At 50.6% G+C, this 25,245-nt stretch overlaps 1 protein-coding gene across 8 annotated transcripts in view; it reads right to left on the minus strand.

Annotated features, from left to right (window-relative positions):
• Window positions 1-1,534: 1,534 nt before the first annotated feature.
• The window catches only part of VDAC1 (voltage dependent anion channel 1), a 29,770-nt gene continuing 6,059 nt past the window's right edge, over window positions 1,535-25,245 (minus strand). For 4 of the 8 annotated variants that reach the window (XM_089334541.1, XM_008254831.5, XM_070074964.2 and 1 more), the window contains 8 exons: window positions 18,350-18,422; window positions 17,522-17,571; window positions 16,530-16,682; window positions 16,383-16,435; window positions 9,760-9,987; window positions 4,450-4,600; window positions 3,223-3,280; window positions 1,535-2,422 (listed from right to left, as the gene is read on the minus strand). In XM_089334541.1, coding sequence (XP_089190667.1) covers window positions 2,331-2,422; window positions 3,223-3,280; window positions 4,450-4,600; window positions 9,760-9,987; window positions 16,383-16,435; window positions 16,530-16,682; window positions 17,522-17,571; window positions 18,350-18,416 — 852 coding nt within the window. In that variant the 5' untranslated portion in view covers window positions 18,417-18,422 and the 3' untranslated portion in view covers window positions 1,535-2,330. 8 annotated transcript variants of the gene reach the window in all.

Genomic DNA, 25,245 nt, shown 5'->3' on the forward strand with positions numbered 1-25,245 from the left:
TGGGCCTGGCAGGAGGGCTTCAGGTTGCTGGGGGCTGGCCTTCAGAAGGGAGCTCCCCACAGAGGGCTCAGTGTGGAAGCTCAGTTTGGCCTAACGTCTCTGCTTCCTAGCTCACCATCTCACCATGTGATCACTCCTGTGCACACACTCAACCACGGCCAGCCTCCAACAGAGGCCAGACTCCTGGGGCTGCCCCATCCCGAACTGTGAACTCCAACTGTAGCCTGAGCTAAACCTTTTCTCCCCCAATATAACAAAAAGATGGACTCATACAATGCTGGGCCTGGCACCTGACTATATGCTCAGCCACCACTACATGCCAAAACCTCTGCACAAACTCTAACATCCACTCAGAAATAGCTGCAAGTCCCATAAAACTGAAACAGTAGGAGGGATCCTGAGGTCCACAGTGTGGGGAGATTAGTTATACCAAATGCAAAAACAAATCTGATATCTGTTTTGAATGTCACATCCAACATAAATTATGAGTAGAAAAAAATTCCTATTTGCTGAAGCTGGATAAAGTATGGAGTTCATTACTAGTCCCTGTATTAGAAATTTCAACAATCATTAAAACTATATGGAGGTGCTGGCACTAAGGTGTAGCAGGTTAATAAACTGCCTGCAGTGACATGATACCATATGGGTACCTGTTCAAGTCCTGACTGATCCACTTCTGATCCAGCTCGCTGCTAATGTGCTTGGGAGAGCAGCAAAAGATGGCCCAAGTGCTCGGACCCCAGCACCCACGTGGGAGACCTGGATGGAGCTCCTGGCTCCTGGCCACTTTATGGCTGTTTAGGGAGTGAACCATCAGACTAAGACTTCTCTCTGCCTCTCCCTCTCTGTAACACCACCTTTCAAATAAATAAATAAATCTTTAAATATATATATATATATATATATATACACATATATATATGTGGATAAATGGCAGAATTCCAAAATGACCCCTTCAATGACCCAGTGAGGGACCTGTGAAGACAATGGAATCGCATGCCTGCAACTAGGGTTTTTTTTTCCAGTTAACTCTGAGAAAGGGAGATTTCATTCAGTGGGAAGACCTGAAGGGGGCGGGGCTCTCCTTGGAGGAGCTTCAAACTGTAAGGCACCAACACCAGGAAACCTTTCTGTCGCTGGCTTTGGAGGTGGAGGGGGCCACACGGCAAGGAGTGCCAGTGGCTTCGAGGTGCCAGGGGCGGCTCCTAGCTGACAACCAGCAGGGAAGCAGGGACCTCCATCCCACAACTGAAACAAATGAATTCTGCCACAATCACGTGAACCTTGAAGAGGACCCCATTCCTCTCGATGAGACCCCAGACAAGCCTGACACCCTGATGTCGGCGCAGTGAGAACGGAGAGCCCAGACATGCTTGTATAGGGCACTGGTTGAAGAAGCAAGTTTATGGCAACTTGTTAGGCAGCAAGAGCGCGCGCGTGCACACACACACACACACACAGTGTAAAGGGACAAAGAACCCATCTAAACAAATGCCCTGTTCTTGTTTTCTTAATAAAGACAACAGAAGGAAGATGAGGTTTCAATATTTTATTCAAGTTTTATTTTAAGTGATGTTAATTACAGCATTTGAAGGGGAGGAATCTAATTCCACACAAAATGAAAGACTCTAAAATGTACCCATTAAACTGCTAAAAAATAAACTGAGTGGTGAGAATACAACAGAAGTCCAATTTAGATTCCGGGTGTTGTCACCCCAGGATCACAATCACACCGGCTCTGCCCCACGCTTCGCCTGAGCTGCAGAAGTGATTTCATGCTCTGAGCAACACAAGAAGGAACTGAGTCTGAATCGTTGGCTTCGTCACATCCACCCTCTCCACCCCTGAATGGCACGAAGGACACAGCTACCACACCCAGCAAACTACTTTTGGTGTAAAAGAGGAGATGATGGACTGGGGTGGGGCAAGGTCATGAAGATCTGTCTAAAAAGTCCCTTTCGGATGAGTCTGTACACCCTATCAAGCTACAAGCCTCTCATCCGCAGGTTAGGAGGCCACGGTTCCATTCACTCAATGTGGATTTACAAAGTGTCTACACAGTATCAGCTTCCATTGCATCCATTTGTAGATAAAAAAGAAACCTGGCATCTCTGGGAGTCACTAAATCCCCCAAGTCTGCAGCTGCAAGGACCTCTCCTTGGACTGGGGTTTCTTCTGTACCTCCGCAGGGTAACACCTGTAACCTGAAGCTCTACCGTGATACTGAGCAACACTTGCATCCCAGACAGACAACATCAAAAGGTACACTAAATTCTGAAGGTAGCTATGCTGCAAAATAGTTTAAAATTAAACGCTTGCACAGGATTCATTTATGCCTGAAACTCCAGTCCTAGACCAAGCTTGTGGCCGCCAGCGTTGACGTTCTTGCCATCCAGCAGAGCTGAGAGCGTCAGTTTGATACCTGCAGAGGGGCCCAGGGAACGGGAGAGGGGAAGAGTGGAGGAAAGAAGAGAGGCGGTGAACCCCAGACTCAGAACTCGTTCCAGCTGTCACCACCAGGCCAAACTACGTGGGCCTTGGGTCCTCATGAAACAACCCCAATTATTCCACAGAACACCTGCCTGAATTCAGTTCTGGAATCACACTCTCCTTTCCCCTCCCATCCTCCCCCACTACAGTGAGTCTTTTCCACTGCTGGTACCACACCGTCAGACCTGCGGGCATGCATCACACTCACAGCGCACACATGCACAGGCAATCAACCGCCTCTCCCTGCAGTAGCCTGAATCCAGGGAGCCCCCTGGAGTCTTAAGATTCAACAAACTGCTTTTTGCAGCTTGATTCTGAATTTCAGATACTGGGGTTCAAAGGTGGTATTATCTCCTGAAGCTCCAATACAACATAAACTGGTGTACCCAGCCATACAGAGGAAACCTGCAAACCCCTTTCCCTATTCCTTTGTCTTAAATGGGGATGCTTTCCAGGCCGGTCCTGACAACTCGCACTGGATACACAATGGAAAAGGGATGGAAGAAAATATCCAAAAATTTAACAGATGTTTGCCGGGCCATCTTTTTCTCCAGGTTCCTATTTCTCATATTCTCTCAATGCTTTATGGTGGCCCTGCACCGTTTTGCAAACGTTCAATTATAAAACCTCACATATACTCATTTACAATATACTACACAGGCACTGGAGAAGCGAAAAGATCAAGCAGCAAGCTAGCACCATGGTAAGTGCTTTCACACAACCAAGACATACCTGGCTTTAGGGTCTGAGTGTATCCTAATCCTATCAGGCTGGAGTTGTTCACTTTTGCCTAGACAGAAAGATCAGACAGTTAAAACAGTAAGTTCTTCACATTTCCATCTCCAAAAGCAACCCCAGGGGCTGGCGCTACGGCACAGTAGGTAAAGCCGCTGCCTGAGACACAGGCATCCTGTATGAGCACCCTGCTAATAACCTGAGAAAAACAGCAGAATGCTGCCCAAGTGCTTGGGCCCCTGCCACCCACATGGGAGACCAGGAAGAAGCTCCTGGCTTCTGGCTTCAGCCTGGCACAGCCTTAGACACTGGCCATTTGGGGAGTGAACCAGCAGATAGAAGATCTCTCACTGTCTCTTCCTCTCCCTTTAAAATAAATAAACAAATCTTAAAAAAAAAAAAAAAAAGAAAAAAAAAAAACCTGTGGATTTCAGAATCAAATCATCTTTCCAATGACCCCTTCAATCAAATATTCATTAAATTCAATAAAAGATACATCAAACCAAGGTGTGCGCTCTCCTGCTCAAATGGTGCTCTGCAGCCTGACACGCCTCCCCAGAACAAAGCCTCTTGGCCGACCCTCTGTGCTCATTAGCAGTGAGGCCCCCTTTCCCTTGTGTCCATGCACCGAGCATGAAGGGAGCCAAATCCAGCTCCCAGCTCAACAGGGCTGTCCATAAATGATGCCACCAAGAAGAGAAACCTCTCTGCAACACGAGACTTCCTCATTCTCCCCTGGACAGATGTGGCCTGCAGTGCCGTGAGCCAACACGACTTACGGCAGAACCGTGCCAAAGGCCTGTGAGCAACTCCAGGGGGCTTACAAGGTAAGACAGCAACTGACCACTGATGTCTCAATATGCAATGCAAGACAGCTTAAAACCCGGCGGGTCAGGCGGAATGGGCCAGGTGACAGGAAAGGGCCCGACAGCCTGCCCATCTGCCTCAAACCTCGGGCCCGCCCTTGCTGCTGCACGCCCGGGGGAAGCCACTCATCTCCCAAAGCGTCTGGCTTTCAGTTATAAAAACAGGGATGATTCTTACGCATCTATCCAGATGGGATTAGGTGTAAAGGCTGCCCATGGTGCCTGGCACCCACGGGAATCATTATCCCCACTGCACAGCAGGAAAATCTCCAAGCCAAAGCACAGAACTCCGGCAATCCTGAGGGTTCCAGCCTCCAGAACAGGCAGGCCTGAGAGGCATGATCACACAGGTACCCACCGAGAAGCAGGCGTCAGGGTCGATCTGATACTTGGCTGCTATTCCGAAGCGAGTGTTACTGTTTCCTGCTGTCCAGGCAAGATTGACGGCCGTCTCCAGCTTCTTGTTCACCTTCTGGTAAATGGAGCCGCCAAACTCCGTTCCGTCGTTCCTGCAAACACACACAGCACCGATGCCCATCTGCCCAGGCCGGTGGGCTGGCCCTGGCAGAGACGCCTGAGTCACCCAGGACACAGGGACGCTGGAGACGGACGGAACCAATCGCTGGTCCTGAGCGAGGCAGAAGTTCACCGAGTTTCACAGAACAGGTAGCACGTTACATAAGGCCTACTGAGGAAGAATGGCGTCTGGAAGGTTCAGAAGGATGGAAAAGCTATTTCAGCCCTCTGCTGGGAGCACCCAAAGGTACCCAGCCAACTATCCAAGCTGCAGCGAACTTCAAATCTGCTTCCAAACACTCGCTAAAATAGAAGCAGCAGCTGGGGCACCAGGGTTTGGGATGGTTTCTCTTTTCTACTGCTATAGGCTATTACTTTTATCAATGACTCCATCATAAAAATGCTAGGGGAGAAGCAGGAACGGGAAGAGACCCCCACCAGGGAAGGCAGGAAAGGCCGGGCCACTCGAGTCCCTCACAAGGCAGGCAAAAGCGCTCAGTGCCATCTGCTGCAGCCATGGCCGGGGACACAGCTGGAAACGGCACAGCCACAGCTGGAGACACAGCTGGAAATGGCACAGCCACGGCCGGGGACACAGCTGGAAGCACAGCCCCGTGGAGCAAGAGCGTACCCTACAGTTCAGACCACCCACCACACACCCGGGCACTCCGCTGACCCCCGCTGCATCCTACATCCCAGGACACTTCAGAAGGAGCCTCTTGCTATGGGGAAGGAGACCCCATGGGCCACACCCTCTCCCCTCTCCCACACACAGGACACTGCCTCCACTACTGGGATTATCCCCTTCCCATCCCTGCTCCACTCCTCCTCTTTGGAGACCCTGACCAAGCTCTCAGAACTGAGAAGCCTGCCCGGATCAGCGGAGCTGCAGAACAGCCTTGGTACACACTGGTGTGCCATCGCCACCTCCACCCCAGAGGAGTACATGACAAGCTCCAAGAGGTCTGTCCTTGCCTGTGGGTCGGGGGCTGCACACACATCACCTATTACTACTGCTTGTGCTGTTCACAGGCACAGTGCACACGGATGCTGGCCAGAAGCACCTATCTCCACAGGGAACCAGGGACACCAATACAGACAACATGCCTGCCACCGGGGAGCTGGGATGAGCAGGCTGAGGCGGGTCAGACTGACTGCTCCTTTAGTACCGAGTTTCTAACCACAGGCTCGGGCTCCTTTGATAAAAATACAAGGAAGATTTTAATTTCAAAATTTCAAGATTTAATTTCAAAAAAGGAATAACCATGCTCCTGGCACCAGCTGGCCTTCAAGCTTGCCTGGATTCTCTCCAACATTTTTTTTTTTAAGATTTATTTACCAAGGGCTGCCTTTGTGGCACTGTGGATAAGGCTACCACCTGCGACACCGGCATCCCGTATTGGTGCTGGTTCATGTCCTAACTGCTCCCCTTCTGATTCAGCTCTCTGCTAACAACCCAGGAAAAGCTGTGGAAGATGAACCAAGTATTTGGACCCGTGCATCCATCCCACCTGGGAGACCCAAAAGTTCCCAGTTCTTGGCAGATCTGACCCAGTACCGGCCACTACGGCCATTTGAGGAGTGACTCAGAGAACGGAAGATCTCTCTGTCTCTCCCCCTCTCTCTGTTACTCTGCTTTTCAAATAAATAAATAAATCTTAAGCTGCAATGGCCAGGGCTGGAACTCCATCTGTGTCTCCCACATCGGTGGCAGGAGCCCAAGGACTTGCGCCTCCATCCACTGCTTTCTCAGGCACATTAGCGGAGAGCTGGATAGGAAGTGGAGCAGCCAGACTCAAACTCATGCTCTGTCATGGAAGGCTGTCGATGCAGCAGTGGCTTAACCCGCTGCACCACAGTGCCAGCCCCTCTCCAACACCTTTACCACAAAACCAGCGTACAGTTCTGCCTCATCGTTTGTGGAGTATTTCCAGTGGGAATGGCACTGGTAACCATGAAGTCAGAATGTATGTGCTTTGGAATACAACACAGGGCTTAAGGATACCAGAACAAATTATTGCTGTTTCAGTACAAACTCGCTGCTCTTCACACATATTCTCCCTGAAGTAGACGCATGAATACATTCTGAATCCTCGGTTTCCACCTGACATTCTGCCAGACAGCCACCGTGCGTCCACAGGGAACGCCGTCTTCCTCAGACAGCAAGCACACTGCCAAATGGCAGCTTTTGAAAATGATTTTTGAGTGACTTTAGTGTAACATTTGAGAGGGGAAATTTTCTTGAGCTTATATATGTACCTTTTTTAAAAGGTCAGCTTTTACAGAATATTATAAAACCAAGAACGCAATGCTGCCTCCCCATGCTGGGTATGCGCAACCATAAACAGGGGCCAGCACTGTGGTGCTGTCTGTCAGTTAAGCCAGTGCTGGTGACAAAAGCAACCCATATCAGAGCTCCAGTTCAAGTCCTGGCTGCTCCACTTCTGATCCAGCTCCCTTTCAATACACCTGAGTACTGGTGGCAAGTACTCAGGCCCCTGCCACCCCCATAAAAAGCCTGGTTGGAGTTCTGGGCTCCTGGCTTCAGCCTGGCCCAGCCTCACCATTGCAGCCATTTGGAGAATGAACCAGCAGATGGAAGACAGATCGATCGATCAATCTCTCTCTCTTTCACCTTTCAAATATATAAATAAATCTTTTTAAAAACTGCAAACACAATGAATCTCTCATTCAAGTTCATCTCTATGGCAGAAAGACCAGGTGCACAACTCTGAACTACTGCAGAGCAGCCCTAGTGAGCTGTCAGCCGCCCCCAAACCAGCTCCAGAAACAAACCACGCCCACCTGTTTCTGTTAAACGGTGGCGCTCAGGCATCTGCGGGAGACGGCTAATAGCCCCCGTTCCTCCTAGAATCAATGCCAGTTCCTAATTCCAACCCAAGCTAGTGCTTCCCATTCCAGACCAAAATCTAAGTTTAAAAAATGCTTCTGGGGCGGGCACCTGGCCTTGTGGCTAAGACGCCTGCATCCCATGTGGAAGTGCCTAGGGTCAAGTCCTGACTCTGCACCCTATTCTAGCCTCCTGCTGCTGTGTACCCTCGGAGGTAGTTGGGTCCCTGCCACACACACCGGAGACTTGCATTAAGTTCCTGACTTCCAGCTTTCACCTGACCCAGCCCTGGCCACTACAGGCAGTTCATTCTCTCTGTCTGACTCTCTTTCTTCCCCCTTTCAAATAAATAAACAAAATTAAAAAAAAGAATTCTGGGGCCTGTGATGTGGCACAGAAGGTAAGGCCGCCACCTGCAGTGCCAGGTGTCAGCATCCCATTCTGATGCCAATTTAAGTTCCGGCTGCACCACCAGTGACCTCTAGTGGAAAGAAAGAAACTTGGTAACTGGTGCTGTAGGTTTCTCCTCTAGAACTAAAACAGGACTTTTATGGGTGAAAACGCTGCTTCCCTTAACCAAAAGCCAATCCAACTCTCAAGCTCAACTACAAACGTCGCACTCATCCGCAATCTTCCCTTCCCTTCACCGTGCTGCCAGAAGTTCGACTTCCAAACGCTGCAGCCTGCAGAGAAGATGCTGCGTTATGATGGAGACAGAAGCCACGTCTACACTCCACAGGAAACTGAAACGGAAAGGACCCCAGGGCCCCGCAAACACCAGGGAAGGGACCCTCCTGATGGACACTGTGCTCGTGCTGTGATAGTCAGTCATGCTGTGCGTATCAGCAGCGACACTAGTGTTCGCAGAATAGGAAGCACCTAAGCAGGTACAGGTTTGGTGCACCAAGACAAGACGCCATCTGAGGCACCCGCTTCCCATATCAGATTGCATAATTTCAAGTCACAGCTACTCTGCTTCCAATCCAGCTTCCTGCTAATGCACCTGGGAGTCAGCAGATGACAGCCCAAGTGCTTGGTTTCTTGCCACCCTCCCGGGAGACCAGGATAGAGTTCCTGGCTCCTGGCCTCAGCCTGGTCCAGCCCTAGCGACTGCAGGCATTTGGGGAATGAACCAGCAGATGGAAGATCTCTTTGTCTCTATTATCATGCCTTCCAAATAAATAACAAACTTTTTTAAGGACGAAAACCCAAGACACTTCAGGAAATGGATAGGTGGGAAACACACAAATACTAGCAAGCCATCTGGCTCATGGAATGCCAACAAACTAATTTTGCAGTGATTAAAAGGTGGACTCAGAGGGCTGGCACTGTTGCACAGAAGTTTAAGCTACTGCTTGTGACACGAGGTCCCATATCAGAGTGCTGGCTTGAGTCCCAACTGTTGTGCTATGATCCAGCTCTCTGCTAATGCACCTAGGAAAGCAGGGCTTGGGCCCTGACACTAACAGGGGAGACCCTGGTGGAGCTCCTGGGTCCTAACTTCGGCCTGGCCCAGCCCTGGTAGCTGTGGACATTTGGGGAGTGAAGCAGCAGATCAAAGAGTTCTCTCTTCCTCTGTGTCACTCTGCCTTTCAAATAAACAAATAAATCTGCAAAAAAAAAAGGGGGGGGGGCAGTACTTTGGCACAGCAGGTTAAAGCCATGGCCTACAGTGCTGGCATCCCACAAGGGCACTGGTTTGACACCCAGCTGCTCCACTTCCAATCCAGTTCCCTGCTAATGTGTCTGGGAAAGCAAAGGAAAATGACTCAAGTGCCAGGGCCCCTGCACCCAAGTGGGAGACCCAGAAGAATCTCCTGGTCCAGCCAGATCAATGCAGCCATTTGAGGAGTGAACCAGCGTCTGGAAAATATTTCTATCTTCTAAAAAAAAGAATTCATTTTAAAAACAGACTTAAAAACAATGGAAACTGGCACTGTGGCACAGCAGGGTAAGCCACTGCTTGGGACACCCGATTTTCATACCAGAGTGCCCAGGATCAACTCACAGCCACCCTGCTTCCAGCTAACAAGCCTGGGAGGCAGCAGATGACGGCTCAAACACTGAGTCCCTGCCACCCGCATGGGAGACCAGGATGGAGTTCCTGGCCCCTGGTGTTGGCCTGGCCCAGCCCTGCCTTGTTACAGGTGTTTGGGGAGTGACCCAGTGGAAGGAAGATCTCTCCCTCTGTCTATCCCTCTCTGTGTCACTCCGCCTTTCCAATAAATAAATCTTTAAAAAGCTAACAATACAAAGCACTTCCCCACCACACTCACTCGAACCCCACACATATACACTTACACATTAGTGTGGAGCTGGAATTCATCGGTCTTGTAGCCGACGGCAAAGTTGCTCTGGGTGACTCGGGACTTGGCAGTCTCAAAGTTCATCTGGTAGCCAGCCAGCCAGCCCTCATAACCCAGCACCAGAGCACCCCGGATGGAGGGCCCAGCGATGTCGAAATCCACGTCGCAGCCCAGGTTGATGTGCTCCCGCTTGTAGCCTGTCTTGATTTTAGCATTTTTTTTCCTGAAAGAAAAGAAACTGTATTAAAATCAAAACAAACTCATCTTGGGGGAATCATTCCAAGAAATCCAAAGTTTTTTTTAATCCCAGTTTAGGGGGCCAGTACTGTGACAGACTGGGTAAAACCTCCATCTGCAGTGCCGGCATCCCATATGGGCACTAGTTTGAGCCCCAGCTGCTCCACTTCTGATCCAACTCCCTATTAACAGCCTGGGAAAACAGTAGAAGATGGCCCAAATCCTTGGGCCACCGCACCCACGTGGGAGACCCAGAAGAAGCTCCAGACTGTCCCAGCTTCAGTCGTTGCAGCCATTTGGTGAGTGAACCACAGATGGAAGGCCTCTGTCTCTCTGTCTCTCCTCTCACTAACTCTGACTTTCAAATAAATAAATAAATCTTCAAAGAAAAAGATCGTGGGGCTGGCACTGTGGTGTAGTATGTCAAGCATCAGCCTGCAGTGTCAGCATCCCATATGGGTGCTGGTTTGAGTCCTGGCTGCTCCACTTCTGATCCAGCTCTCTGCTATGGATGGCCTGGGAAAGCAGTAAAGTCCTTGCGCCCTGCACCCATGTGGAAGACCAGGAAGAAGCCTTAGGCTCCTGGCTTTGGATTGGCCCCGTTCTGGCTGTTGCAGCCATTTGGGAAATGAACCAGGAGAGGGAAGATGTCTCTCTCTCTCTCTTTCTGACTCAGCCTCTGTGACTCTGCCTTTCAAATAAATAAATAAACCTTTAAAAAAAAGATTATTTAAATAAGAACAATATTAGCAGTGGACTGGAACATGTCAATTAGGCTTATCTGGGAATTCACAACACATATACTCATCACCTTTAGAGAACCAATTGGTTACTCCCAAAAATGTAAATTAAAAAAGGATTAGGTGGGGCCAGCACAGTGGCTCACTTGGTTAATCCTCCACCTGCGGCACCAGCATCCCATATGGGCACTGGGTTCTAGTTCTGGTTGTTCCTCTTCCAGTCCAGCTCTCTGCTGTGGCCCAGGAAGGCAGTGGAGGACGGCCTAAGTATTTGGACACCTGCACCCACATGGGAGACCAGGAAGAAATGCCTGGCTCCTGGCTTCGGATTGGAGTAGCTCCGGCCGTTGCGGCCATTTTGGGGGTGAACCAATGGAAGGAAGAGCTTTCTCTCTGTCTCTCTCCCTCACTGCCTAACCCTGTCAAAAAAAAAAAAAAAAAAAAAAAGGATTAGGTGCCAGTGCTGTGGCATAGCGGGTAAAGCCGCCGCCTGCAGTGCTGGCATCCCATATGGGTGCTGGTTCGAGACCTGGCTGCTCCACTTCCAATCCAACTCTCTGCTATGGCCTAGAAAAGCAGCAGAAGATGGCCTAAGTCCTTGGGCCCCTGCACCCACATGGGAGACCCGGAAGAAGCTCCTGGCTCATCTTGGTAGAATCCCCCATTGCGGCCAACTGGGGAGTAAACCAGCGGATGGAAGACCTCTCTCTCTCTCTCTCTGCCTCTGCCTCTCTGTAACTGACTTTCAAATAAATAAATAAATCTTTAAAAAAAAGGATTAAACATTCATTATACCTTTCTTACAGTAATAACTATACTTCAAAGTAACCAGTTAAGCAGTAGGTTCTCCTTATTTAAAGACTCAAGCTGAAAGTGAAGAGGGAATTCTGAAAGTGGAAGTGTCCCCCTCACACACTCTCCAAAGAGTTACTGAATGTCGATCGGCACCAGCACCCCACGGGAAGCACACGACGCCCCCAGGTTTTAGCCCGTCCCTACAGGAGTCTCAATGAGATGAGGCCCCTGGACCTGCAGATTACCAGAAAACACAGGGGGCAGCGAAACAAGTTAAATGACACCACACAGTCACACACAGGAAACCCAGTGGATCTGCAACTCCACAGGAACCAGGACCTCGTGTCAACAAGTCAAGGACAAGGTAGAAGAGGAGAGCCGGAAGCGGGGGCACCTGCAGCTTCCCACGATGACTCTGATCTGTGGAAGTCACGAAAATCCGAGCAGACTACAGATCTGACAGCATCGAGGAACTAAGACTAGTGTTTTCCCACGCAATACTGGGGTGATGGTTACGCTTCTTTATAAAGGATCCTTAGCATTTAGAAATGCACACTGAAGTAATTCCAGATGAAATTATGAGCTGTTTTCACTTAAAATAACGTAAGGGTGGAGGGGATTCGTCTTTCTGGCCGTCTAAATACAATATGATCAGCCTGGGGCTGGCAATCACAAAACCAGCAGACAGGAACAAGACAAGGACTTAGCATACTCTGTATACTCTGTATGTTTCATACTCTGTATACTCTGTATGTTTGAGACTTTCCATAGTAAAATAATATTAAAGGTTAAATATTCTAAGTTCTCAATCAGACAAGACTTTTAGTAGTCACAATTGAAAAAGAAGCTAACACACTTCCCAAGCAACAGTGAAATTTGTGCCTCAGGACCTCAGTTTCAAGTTTGGAAAGCTTCAAAGGGAAGAAGGAACAGCCAACCAGAGTTTCTCTCGGTAAGAAACATTGTAAATAAACCTACCTTGGTCTCCCTGTTCTTGGGGGGAAAGAGCTTGGGTTTTGGTTAAGTGTCCACTTGGCACCCAGCTGGGCAGTGTGACTGGTGAGACAGCTGTTGAGGTGCTGACATTTAAAAAGAGAGGGAAAGGGCTGGCCTTGTGGTGCGTTAGGTTGGACCACCACCATGAAGATGGCCCAGGTGCCTTGGCCCCTGGCACCCACGTGGGAGACCTGAAAGGAGCTCCAGACTCCCGACTTCAGCCTGGACCAGCACCGACCGCTGCAGAGTGAACCTGCAAATACAATCTCAATCTCAATCTCTCTCTCTCTCTCTTTCCCACCCCTCAACTCTGCCTTTCAAAAAAAAAAAAAAATCTTTAAAAAAGGAAAAGAAATTGAATTTTTTTTTTGGAGGGGGGGCAAGAAACATACCCATCAGGCATCCTCCAAGCGCCAGATAAAAAGTCGCTGCACTCACAAGCTGTGAGGCCTATGGCAAGGTCTCTGCTCACCAACTGCACCACCCACTGTCTCACTGGATTCCAGCCAGCAGCTCAAGATCCTCAAAGAAAGGGGCAGTGCTGGGGCCAGGGCTCAGGCCTATCCACAGGGCTCTACTCTTTCTATCGCTGCGTATCATGGCTGTGGAGTCTTTCCTCTGTCCACATTAAGGGGATTTTGTTTAAGCTATTTAAACAGTGGTGCTAATCTGACAAGCACCTGAGATGTATGAATCTGCTCTGTGACTACCAAGCCGGCTTCAGCTGGGCAGACATGCAGGGTAGGTGCCAGTTGCTAATGAGGTCGCAGCGTCACCCAGGAGTGGTCCACACTCCGCAACTTCCAAGCACCAGATGTTTCTTGAGCTGCACCCTCAGTCACTGTGCAAGCCACCATTCCTTTCCAAGCTCCAACAGCAGTCAGCAAAATCAGCCCTGAACACCCAGGGCCAGCAAGACACACAGCAGGCACCCTCAGGCTGAGCATCCCCACATCATTCTCCAACGGATCATTCTCCAGGGCTTCTTGGAGAAAGAGCTGACAGCAACAGCAGGAGGAACACATCTAACATAAGACCAGGACATCTTCTGAACCCAGAAATACAGAACTAACCAGAAGAACAAGGAGGCGGCCAGCACCGCGGCTCACTAGGCTAATCCTCCGCCTTGCGGCGCCAGCACACCAGGTTCTAGTCCCAGTCGGGGCACCGGATTCTGTCCCGGTTGCTCCTCTTCCAGGCCAGCCCTCTGCTGTGGCCCGGGAGTGCAGTGGAGGATGGCCCAAGTGCTTGGGCCCTGCACCCCATGGGAGACCAGGAGAAGCACCTGGCTCCTGCCATTGGATCAGTGCGGTGCACCGGCCGCAGCGGCCACTGGAGGGTGAACCAACGGCAAAGAGAGACCTTTCTTTCTGTCTCTCTCTCTCACTGTCCACTCTGCCTGTCAAAAAAAAAAAAAAAAAAAAGAACAAGCACAAGTACGCAGGATGTCAACCTGAAGGAGCACCCAATGGCACAGGCAGGGCAACTTGAGCAACAACATAAATAATAACAGGATTTAGCCCTGAGGATAAAATCCACATCCATGAATCCACGTGAATACAGACATTCACAGGGGCAGAAGGGACAGTGCTTCCCTAAATCAGAATTCCAATTAATTAGTAAGTGAAACGCGACAGGAATATAAATTCATCAAATGCCAAACCTAATCGTTGCTTGCAAGACTTCACCAGTGGATGCTACTATCTTGTGAGACAAAACAGACAAATAGAACACACAAGACACTTGTTCATCACAAAGAAGAAACAGCAGCTTTACAGTGGAAAGAGCGGGCAGGCATCACTACACCGAAGTGATAGAAGTTGTATTACCAGGGGCCAGTGCTGTGACACAGTGGGTTAAGCCAGCCCTCGCACCACCAACAGCCTATATCAAAGTGCCGATTCAAGCCCTGGCTATTCCACTTCCAATCCAGATTTCCGCTAACACCTCTGGACAGCAGCAGATGATGCCCCAAGTACCAGGGCCCCTGCTACCCACTGGGAGACCTGGATGTTGGTCCTGGATCCTGGCTGCATTTTTATTTGGAAAATAAACCAGCAGATGAAAGATCTCTGTCTCTGCCTCTCTCTGCTACTATGCCTTTTCAATAAATAAAACTTTAAAAAATAAAGAAAAAGAGCAAAACTGAGGCGGGCAGGGCCAGCACTGGGGCATGTCACCACACTCTTCCTGAGACGTGCACCGAGGACCCAGGGATGCATTGCGTCTGCAGCTCCCGAAGACGCACAACCTAAACCTACACACGAGGAAATGTCACACAAATCCAAACTGAAGGACATTCTGCAAAACTGGCCACTCTTCTTCAAAAGCGTCAAGGTCATGAAAACCAAAGAAAAATCACAAATATGCCCCAGATTAGAGGAGATGAGGAGACCAGACCCCTAAGTGCCATGCGGGATCCAGAGCCGGATCGCGATCAGCAAGGCATCAGGAGACAGCAGGTTTGGCCACCGTAGCATAGCCGCATTAATTTGTTCTATGTTAATGTAAGGCTGAGAGAAGGATGTAACAGAATTTGACATATTATTTTTACTGCATTTTATAAGTATGAAATTATCTCAAAATAAAAAAAAACTTTGCTGTGTTTCTTACTGCAGGGTCTGGAGCCTTCTCCACAAACCTCTCAAAACTAATGGGAAATCCTTTACAAATCCCAAAGTGCACCAACTCAGATCAGCTGGCACAGCCTCTGGGTGTGTCCTGCAGCCCCTGAGCCTACTGGAAACCCCATGGGTAACGACCATGACCATGATCACCACACAGTGCTGGGGGCAAAGGGACAAGCAAGAAGGCATAGTCCTGGCAGGAGCAGCTGCAGCAGAGAGAACACAGAAGAGCCTGGACTTGGTAGATCCTCCTGCGAGCAAACTTTTGGAAGGTGAAAAAAAAAGGCAAGAGGAAGGGAAGAAAACAACACAGGATGGCAAGCAATGAACCTCATCATGCCACTGAACTGCACACTCAGAGATGGCTGAGATGGTAGATTTTATATGTTCATTTTAATTTTTACTAACTAAAAAAATTAAAGATTAAAATTCAGTCCATGCCCTGATCCCTCATCAGTGGATAATTTTCCCCAGGGTCAGTAGACGACCACTTGGAGCAGGAAAAAGCAAGCTTGTACAGGGGACAAGAACGGCTCCTTCTGCCACGTAGACAAGCACCTAGGAACTGAGGCCCCAGTAACAACAAACAAGCCTGCTCTGCTGGTGGCCAAGGGCCTGGGGCAGAAAAGTGCAGGTCAGACCTTCCCCGTCTCAGGGTCCCTGAGCAAGAAGCCAGCCTGACAGAGGGGGCTGGGAACAGGAACCAGTTAGCCTGGCTTCCAAACATCACCTGTTATCCCTCAGCTTCAACCACTCACATTAGCAGCAGCCTCAGCACATAAAATACAGCATTACTCAAGCAGAAATCCTACAGCCCCCACGGCCGAGGCCAGGAAAACACAAACAGGGCAGAATCTTGATTACGAAATATTGCTGGCTGATGAGCCAAAGAAAGGAAGACCCTGTGGGTCAGGAAGGTGGGGTGTGGCTTAACACCCAAGGCCTGGATACCCTCAGATCCCTAGAGGGGCCTGGAACAAGTGCAGGAGGAACTGGAAAACATGTCTGTCCAGGAAACATCATTCCCGAACCAAGCAGTGCTCATCAGAGCACAGTCCATTCATGAATGGCCATGAGTATGTCCCGGGACTATATCGAAACCACAGAACTCAAACTCACAGGTCACAGAGGATGTTAGGCCCATCCCCAAAACCCTTTGTCACAAACAGCTTCCAGTGCCTGCAACATCACAGAAGGTCCTTGTGGAGATAAGAGACTCTTACCCAGTGTTAGGCGAGAAGGAGGAATCGAAGGTCAGCTTCAGTCCACGTGCAAGCTGAACAGAAAAGAAAACCAGCAGCGAGTTTAGTGACAAGGCAGGCCAGCAGGTGTGCGTTCACGAACCCACATCTCGGCACAGGCTGCAGTACCTGGTCTTCCACGGTGATCTCGGTGCCCAGCGTGTTGTCGGTGTTCCATTTCTCCGTAAACGTCAGCCCGTACTCAGTCCACCTGTACTTGGTTTCCAGACTGCCCGTCACTTTGGTGGTCTCAGTGTTGGCTGAGCCTGAGCTTGTAAATTCCTACAAACAAGAGATATGAGTCACAGCCTGCACCCCAGGACCCACTCCATCCCTAACCACTGGAACTGCCTTCACGCGACAACGAGATACCGGCAGTGGGGGGCAACAGCTGCCTCCCTCCCCTGTAACTCGGCACTCCCATTCCATCCCGCCTCCAGCCGAGGACAGAGAAGCAGCACCGGGCTAAGGCTGACAGAGCAGTAATTCAAGCCCAAAACTCCTTCCTTCCAACAGTGACTCCATGCACAACCTAAGGGGAACCATGGGCTGGCGCTGTGGCACAGCAGGTTGACTGTCCCCTGCAAAGCCAGCAGCCAATACGGACACCTATACAATGCTCTGCTTCTGATTCAGCTCCCTGTTAACGTGTCTGAGAAAGCAGCAGAAGATGGCCCAAGTGTTCGTGCCCCAGTCACTCAAGTGAGATCCAGATGGAGTCCTGGCTCCTGGCTTCAGCCTAGCTGCTGTAGCCATCTGGGGAGTGAACCAGCAGATGGAAGATCTCTCACTGTCACTCTGCCTTTCAAATAAATCTTTAAACAATAAATAATCAAATAAATAAAGGGGACCAGTGAGTTTTCTTAATAATTATGTAGTTAGGCACAAGTCAATTTTATAACAAGAAATCCAAGGAAAACTGGAACTACATGAGGTCTGCTGTGATGTTCTGAGTGCTACCAGCTGCTGAGTTGGGGACCCCCAGTGTGGACCCCATGACTGTGATGACCACAAACCTCCCCAATCTCAGACAGCACATTGTTCTGGCCTTGCCAGGCACACCTGGGCAGTTAAGTGGTTAACAATAAGCACACATGTTCTGTGGGAGTGAGACAACTTACCAATCCATTCTCGGACTTTGTTTTCAAATCAAGCTTTATTAAGCCAAATCCTACAGAAAGAAGACTGCAGTTAACAGGTGAAACAATGAAACCAAAAACAGCATCTCCGCCCTTCTGCCCTTTCGAAACACTCTGGGTGCTGACCCCACCTGGGCCCCACGTGGGCGTCACCTGCACTCCCCGTGGGGCTGAGAGGAAGGTGTCCCACAGCCAGCAGAGACACACCCATCGGCTTCACGCACACAGTGGGCTAAATTTAGAATCTGTACCCACAGAGCTGCTGCACCTGTGGAAGGGAAGACACTAGGGTCCACTCATCAGCAGCAAACCATAGGCCTGCCCCGACAGGGGCACAACCAGCAGAGCTCATCTCCCTCCCTGGCACAGAAGTGCCCAAGAGGCCGGCACCTGCAATGCCAGCATCCCATATGGGCACTGGTTCAAGTCCTGGCTGCTCCACTTCCAATCCAGCTCTCTGCTATGGCCTGGGAAAACAGCAGAAGGTGACCCAAATCCTTGGGGTCCTGCACCTCCATGGGAGACATGGAGGAAGCTCATGGCTTCCGCTGGTGCAGCTCCAGCTGTTGTAGCCAACTAGGGAGTGAACCAGTGGTTGGAAGACTTCTGTCTCTCTCTCTCTCTCTCTCTCTCTCTGCCTCTCCTTCTCTGTGTAACTCTGACTTTCAAATAAATAAATCTTCTTAAAAAAAAAAAAAAAAAGCGCCCAACAGCTGACCGACAGGGGTCTCCCAAACTGTTATGGGTAAAACTGCAAACATGCCTACCCAGCCTGTGAGCTGAAGACGGCCCTCTCCCAGCTCCACTCACCGTAGCCCTTGGTGAAGACATCCCTGGCAGATTTGCCAAGATCGGCATACGTGGGAGGTACAGCCATCTTCTACTGCAATAAAAGAACCGCCAGAATAAATATGCTGGTAATTATGGAAATTAGTTTACAATCAATAAAAATTATTAGCTACAATTAACAGCCAATTAAAAAAGACATTCCGGGTGCCTCACGCTCCCAGGTACAAGCAGCAGTATGCACTGTCTTGTACCTCTGTTTGCAGCTAGGGCTTGAGGCCCCAGTAAGCCCCTGCTGACGGAGGTTCGGCCACCTCTGCTGGGCTTCTCCAGGACTGAGGCAGGCCCAGGGCACAGTAGGAGCCCGTAAATATTTGCTGAATGAATTACCTGCCACAGACGCACTCCCATGAGTCAGCTTCTCGGCTGAACTGCAGAGCTCTTGCCAATAAAACCGATCATTAAGGATGGGGGCCGCTAGGACATTAAAGGTGTGGAGGAGAAATAGAGCCTTTCATGGCTGCAAGTCTTCTGCATGGTTCTGATTCTACAGCTCAACAGACACAGGTGCCAGACAAACCCAACTTCTCACACAGCTTCTGCCCTTGAGGGGAGCCCACAGGAAGGGAGCCGCATTCCTCACCAAGCAGGCCATGCCTCGTGGACAGAAATCCAGCCGCACCCTCCAGGAAATGTAACTTCAATTGGTGCTGAGGGATAGCAAGATGGGCACTTGACCCACTGTGCGGCAGTGGCTACGTGCCCCTGTGGATGCCCACATCCCATGAAGGAGTGTCCGAGAGCCAGTCCCACCTCCACTTCTAATCTAATTCCCGTTAATGAGCCTGGGAGGCAGCAGATGATGGCTCAAGTACTCAGGTTCCTGTCACTCACATGGGAGACCTGGATGGAGTTCCAAGCTCCTGGCTCTAGCATAGCCCAGCTGTGACTGGGAATTCAAACAGCAGATGGAAGATCTTTCTCTCTCTGTTTCTGTCCCTGTCTTTCCCTCCCCCGTCACTCTGCCTTTCAAATAAATAAGTTTAAAAAAAAAAAAAATAAAAAGCAATGATTCAAATAGTCCTTGTCCACACAGAACCCCTAGAAGGCAATATTCTGAGACTGTGCACACAGAATTAAAATCCCAATCCTGAAGAACGACCTGTGTGCTCTGTCCAGAGGGAGAGAGTTATTCATGAGAACAGTGCCACTTGTCACCCTTTTCCATCTCCAGAATCATTCCTCTCAATGAACCCAAAGGACAGTTCCATTCATTTTTAAAATACAGTATGCTGAAATGACCACAGTGGATGTCATACGCCCAAGTATGCATGCATAAACACACTGCAGTCACTGGTGACCAGGATCCCACTGTAAAGAGCTCAGATGACCCAGGCGTCACTATCACAACCGGAAGCTGTGACCCAGGCCTTCACTTCAGAGACATTGCAGGGAGCCCACAGGGCACCGGGTCTGCTGTACAACAAACCACAGAGCACCACAATTTCAGATCACAAAACCACACTCTGGGTCCCATCTCGTTCTTTCAGAGCTTTGCTCATTTGTTCCCAGCTCATTTTAGTGTGAGAGCAGAGAAGTGCAGTGAGCTGTTTACTCCGTCCTATTTTTGTTGCTGCTGTTGTTGTTATTTCTTGCACATGACCAGGCTGGAACCATAGGCGGCTCAGCCCACATTAGGATCAGAGCAGGGAAGATGGGCTGCCTCGCTGGTCTTTCTGAAGTCTGAACTATCCCAGCTTGCTCCTTCCTCCCAAACCTGCGGGCTCCAAGTCCTTGACAGATACCCCCTGCCTCATGGTGGCAATGCCTCAGCCACCACACCTGGCCCTCTTTGGGAAGAAACCAGCACAAAACCACCAGGAAGCCCTCTTTGGTGCTATGCCCTGGGGGCAGAGGAGGAGCAATCCTGGGCCATGGGCTGGGTCACCAAAGACTTGCTCCTGGCCCTGGCCCCATAGAAGATCCACCCCAGAAACTGCACCCATACAGTAGCCTTCACACATGCACTGGTTCACTGCCCAGGGAAAAGGCAGCACACCCATCATTTAATATACCCCAAATGCCCTCTCTTATCACTAATCCTCAAAACCCAGCAAGCAAAGCCACCTGTCAAAATACACTCCAGCTGCAGCAAACATCAGCCACTAAGGAGATTACTGCCAAGGTCAAGGGAGTAGGGAGGGCAGAGCTCAGATACAGCCAGGCTCTCCTGGGGCTGGGGACTTCCCTCCTTCAGGTGCCACAACTGCCCATTCACTGGTATGAGCTGCTGGCAGGTGAACTGCTCATGAGCCAGAACACTTTCTTATGTGCCCTTCATGTTAGCAATTCCAGATGCTGTTTTCTCACATCTGTGTCACATCGCTTCTTCACCTGCTTAGCCAGAGACCCTCAGGGAGGCGTGTGCATGCCCAAGTAGCATCCCCACCCCACCCCACCCCACCCCACCCCCGCCCCAGTACAGCACCTTGCAGAGGAATCTCGCACAGGAGCAAGCACGGGGCATGGAGTCAATTGCCCTTGGAGCACAGAAAGATGCCCGACCTCTTCACAAGGGGCCCAACTGCATGCACCACCCCCTTCCCTCTCCCCTACCCCACACAGGCCAGACCCTTGCTGCATTTATCTGACCAGACTCAGGAAAAGCCTGACACAGCACAGCCTCTCCCTAAAAGCCTCAGTTTCCTGACAACTCAACAGCACCCAGAAAACACCCATTTTCATGGTTCTCAGAACCCACTGCAGAAGTAATCTTCAGGCAGGAATAATGATCATCCAGGACTGCGGGAAAGAAAACTAGGCACCGCGCTTCCTCACTGAACCCTGCCGGTGCTGACTCGGAAGTGGAACCCTAGCCCTGGCCCCTCCCAGTCCCTCCTTCCATCTGATCTGCTCCAATCACTCAGGTCTGTGCAGGTCCCAGAGCCTATCTGTCTCTGCCCACAGGTCTTCCAAATCCAGCCTCTGGAGACCAACCATGAAGTGGGGCAGTCTGACATGCAGACACAAACCAGAAGGCGGCCTGGGGAAGACAGGACCAGGTCTCTCTGCCTGCTGAAGGCTCCAAGCAGAGCCCAAGGACTCAGTTCCCAAGGATGAGTGGGGGAAAAGGGAGGAGCAGGACCAGGATGAGCCAGCCTGCAGGCAATCACTGATGGCTTTGAGAAGGACAAGCCAGCTACACCAAGAGACACGAGTCCCAGGATCCTCTACAGGCTGCCTGCTCACCTACCAAACCTTCCTCTGGCTGACCTTGAGAAGTTATTCAACCTCCACTCCAGCTAAGGAATGAAAATCCAGCCCACAGTGTACACTCGGAGGCCAGGGATAGTGTATCAGCCAGCACGGTCTGCATAACACACTTACGTAACCTCCATCTGGGGGCACACACCCTCCCTGACGCACCAGCTGCTTGACAGTCACAGCTGCCCTGCTTAGTGTCCCCACCCCTCGCACACACCTACCCCCAAGTCACATCCTTGAACTCAAAGCACTCCAGAACCTGTCATGCATAAATTTATCCCAAATATGGCAAACACAGTGGGTGTTTGGCACAGTGGCTTCAGCTGTACCCCATAGCGGGATGTTTGGTTTGAATCCCAGCTACTCTACTTCCAATCCAGCTTCCTACAAACGGACACCTAGGAGGCAGCAGAGGGCAGCTCAAGCCCTGTCACTAGGAAGGTCTCCACAGGGGACCTGGGTGGAGTGCTGGGCTACTGGCTTCAGTTTGGCTCAGCTCCAGCTGTGATATGTATTTGGGGAGTGAACCAGCAGATGGAAGATCTCCAACTACTCCTCTGCCTCTCACATAATACATAATTTTCAAAAACTCAAAAGCTACATGTGTTAAGATGCCAAAGCATGAGTAAGCATTGTGGCACAGGTTATGCTGCCGCCTGCAGTGCAGGTATCCTGTACAAGCAAGCATGAGCGCCAGTTCAAGTCCCAGCTGCTACACTTCTGATCCAGTTCCCTGCTAATGCAGGTGGGAAGACAGCAGATGATAGCTTAAGTACTTGGGTCCCTGCCACCCATAGGTGAGGCCTGGATGGAGTTCTAAAGCTCCTGGCTTCAGCCTGTCCCAGGCCTGGTTGTTGGAGCCATTTGGAGAGTGAACCAGCAGATGGAAGATCTCTCCCTGTCTCTGTATCCCTGTCTCACCTCTCTCTGTAACTCTGCCTTTCAAATAAATAAATAGTGGTTGGTACTGTGGCGTAGCCAGTAAATCCACAGCCTGCACTGCTGGCATCTTATATGGGCTGGTTCAAGTCCTGGCTACTCCACTTCCGATCCAGATCTCTCTATGGCCTAGGAAAGCAGAAGATGGTCCAATGCTTGGGTCCCTGAACCCACATGGGAGACCCAGAGGAAGCTCCTGGCTCCTGGCTTCGGATTGGCTCAGACCCACTATTGCGGCCATTTCGGGAGTGAACCAGCAGACCACCTCTGCCTCTCCATAACAAATAAAGGATGCCAAGGCCCCAGAAATAACAGGCATTTGATACAAACTGCTATTTGATGAGTTAATGAGCATCAAAGTATCACTGTAAGGGGTGGGTAGAAACTTTGTATCTGATAACAGCGTCTAAACACATTACAATGTAACCAGGAAGGAGGTACCTGCAGTACCAGCACTGCTATAGAAAGGGAGAGGAGGGAGACTCCCACTGCCCACTCCAGTCCCCACCTTGGGGTAGGGAGCTGAGCTCAGGCTGGAGTCTGACCAACTCTGGAAGAGGGCTCTATGTCTGACCTCAAAACCAAGGCTGGACTTTACTCCCAGAGCCCCTGGGAGCCACTGCGGGGTGCCTGCCACATCTGTTTGGGAAGCTCACTTAATGAGCAGATTGGCAAAAATACAAAGGTCAATATCCAGTGTCAGTGAGCCTATAGAAACCAGTGACTCTCCTTCATGCCAAGTGAGAACACAACAGGTGCACTTCTCAAAGGACAATCGCCCAGCAGTAACCCTAGTGGCAATTCCACTCCCAGGAATCCACCCCACAGTAGTAAACAAGGCACCCAAGGAGGTGTGATGTGCACACTTCCAGCCCCAGCACTTGTAACACAATGCTCAGGAGTAACCTAAATGCCATCAGCAGGGTGGTGGGTGACCACAATTTGAAGTACCTGCAAAGTAAAGAAACCACACGATAATCAAAAGGGGGGGGGGGGCCGCGCCGTGGCTCACTTGGTTAATCCTCTGCCTGTGGCACCGGCATCCCATATTGGGCACCGGGGTCTAGTCCCGGTTGCTCCTCTTCCAGTCCAGCTCTCTGCTGTGGCCCGGGAAGGCAGTGGAGGATGACCCAAGTGCTTTGGCCCCTGCACCCGCATGGGAGACCAGGAAGAAGCACCTAGTTCCTGGCTTCGGATTGGCACAGCACTGGCCGTAGTGGCCATTTGGGGAGTGAACCAACAGAAGCTTTCTCTCTGTTTCTCTCTCACACTGTCTGTAATTTTGTCAAATAAATAAATAAATCAGAAAAAAAAAAATGTGGGGTTAAGCATTTGGCACAGAGGTTAGGACACCAGCTGAGATACCAGCACCAGGGTGCCTGGGTCTGATGCCTCATTCCAACTCCTAACTCCAGTTTCCTGCTCTTGCAGACCTTAGAAGACAGCAGATGAGGCTCCAGGCTCCAGGCTCCTGGCTTCAATCTGACCCAGCCCAGCTACTGCAGGCATTTGGAGACTGAAGCAGCACACTGAAGACAGCCCTCAGTATCCCTCAAATAAAAATAAAGCAAATATGATGCCCACTTATTTTACTTCACTATTTAAGCCACATCTATTTATATTTTTAAGTTTCAGACAGAAAACTGGAAAAGTCAGTCAGGTTCTGAAATTCAGCCATGCTGTGCCATGTTGGTTCCAACAGGCAGTCACAGCAGAGACACCACAAGGAAAAGTTACCCAGAGTCTACACTGGTTCCAAGAACAGATTCCAACCACACTGGGATGGCAAGGTTATCTGGCAAGGCCTACGGAAGCAGGTTCACCTACAGGTGACCCCCTAGCAGGTGGCAAACCCTGCCCAGGAGGCAGGACCAGGCAGAGCTCCCAGACTCCAGCACACATGAAACAGCCCAGGGCCTGGGTCAGGAGGACACAGCAAGCCTGCTGTCCCATCTCACTCTGAAGCTGCCCAACAGCTAGGGCAGCCCCCAGGGAAAGCAGGCACTGAGCACCCACAGAGACCCACCCTGATATACACCCTTTTCCCTGCAGAGACCCCCTCAGAAGGACCCAGGCAGGCACCAGTCTTGGCACCCCCCCACAAGGGCAAGCCATCACTGCAATGGCTGACATGGAGAATACAGTGGTGTGGGTCCTCCACGCTCAGCCACTAACAGCTAGGAGGGCTCCTAACAAGAAAACCCCTCCAAGGGCAAGGGTGTGGCAGGACTGGGAACCCAAGACCGGGAGCCTCCCTGCCACGGCACTTCCCAGTCCATCCAGGGACCAGGCAGCAGGGCAGCGACTCCAGGCAGCGCTTCTGTCCTTTCCCGCCTGTGTGGCCTTGCACAAGGTACTTGTATGCTCATCTTCTCATCTACAAAATGTGGCTAACAGTGCTTTCCCGAGGGAGGTGATACAAGCAGTTAGGGCAACTGCTGGAACACTTAGGAGGCCTGGCACAGGGCAAGTGCTCGAACATGGGTAGTGGGGACCACAACCCATTACATTGGAAGCTCTTTGCTTGCACCTCCAGATCAACAGCCTCTTCCACGCCCTGGAGCTAAGCCTTACAGGCTGCGGGCAATGGGCTTATGCTTGGGTGCAACCAACAGGAGGCACTTGCAGAAGACGGAAGTTTGGAGAATAAGGTCTGAGGATCCACTGCCAGGCTCCCTTCCAGCAGGGCCTCAGGTGGACAGTGACTATTTCCCTCT

Source organism: Oryctolagus cuniculus, chromosome 6 (assembly GCF_051225735.1).
Source record: "Oryctolagus cuniculus isolate XC-2025 breed Fujian yellow rabbit chromosome 6, ASM5122573v1, whole genome shotgun sequence".
In the NCBI taxonomy this organism is placed as follows: domain Eukaryota; kingdom Metazoa; phylum Chordata; class Mammalia; order Lagomorpha; family Leporidae; genus Oryctolagus; species Oryctolagus cuniculus.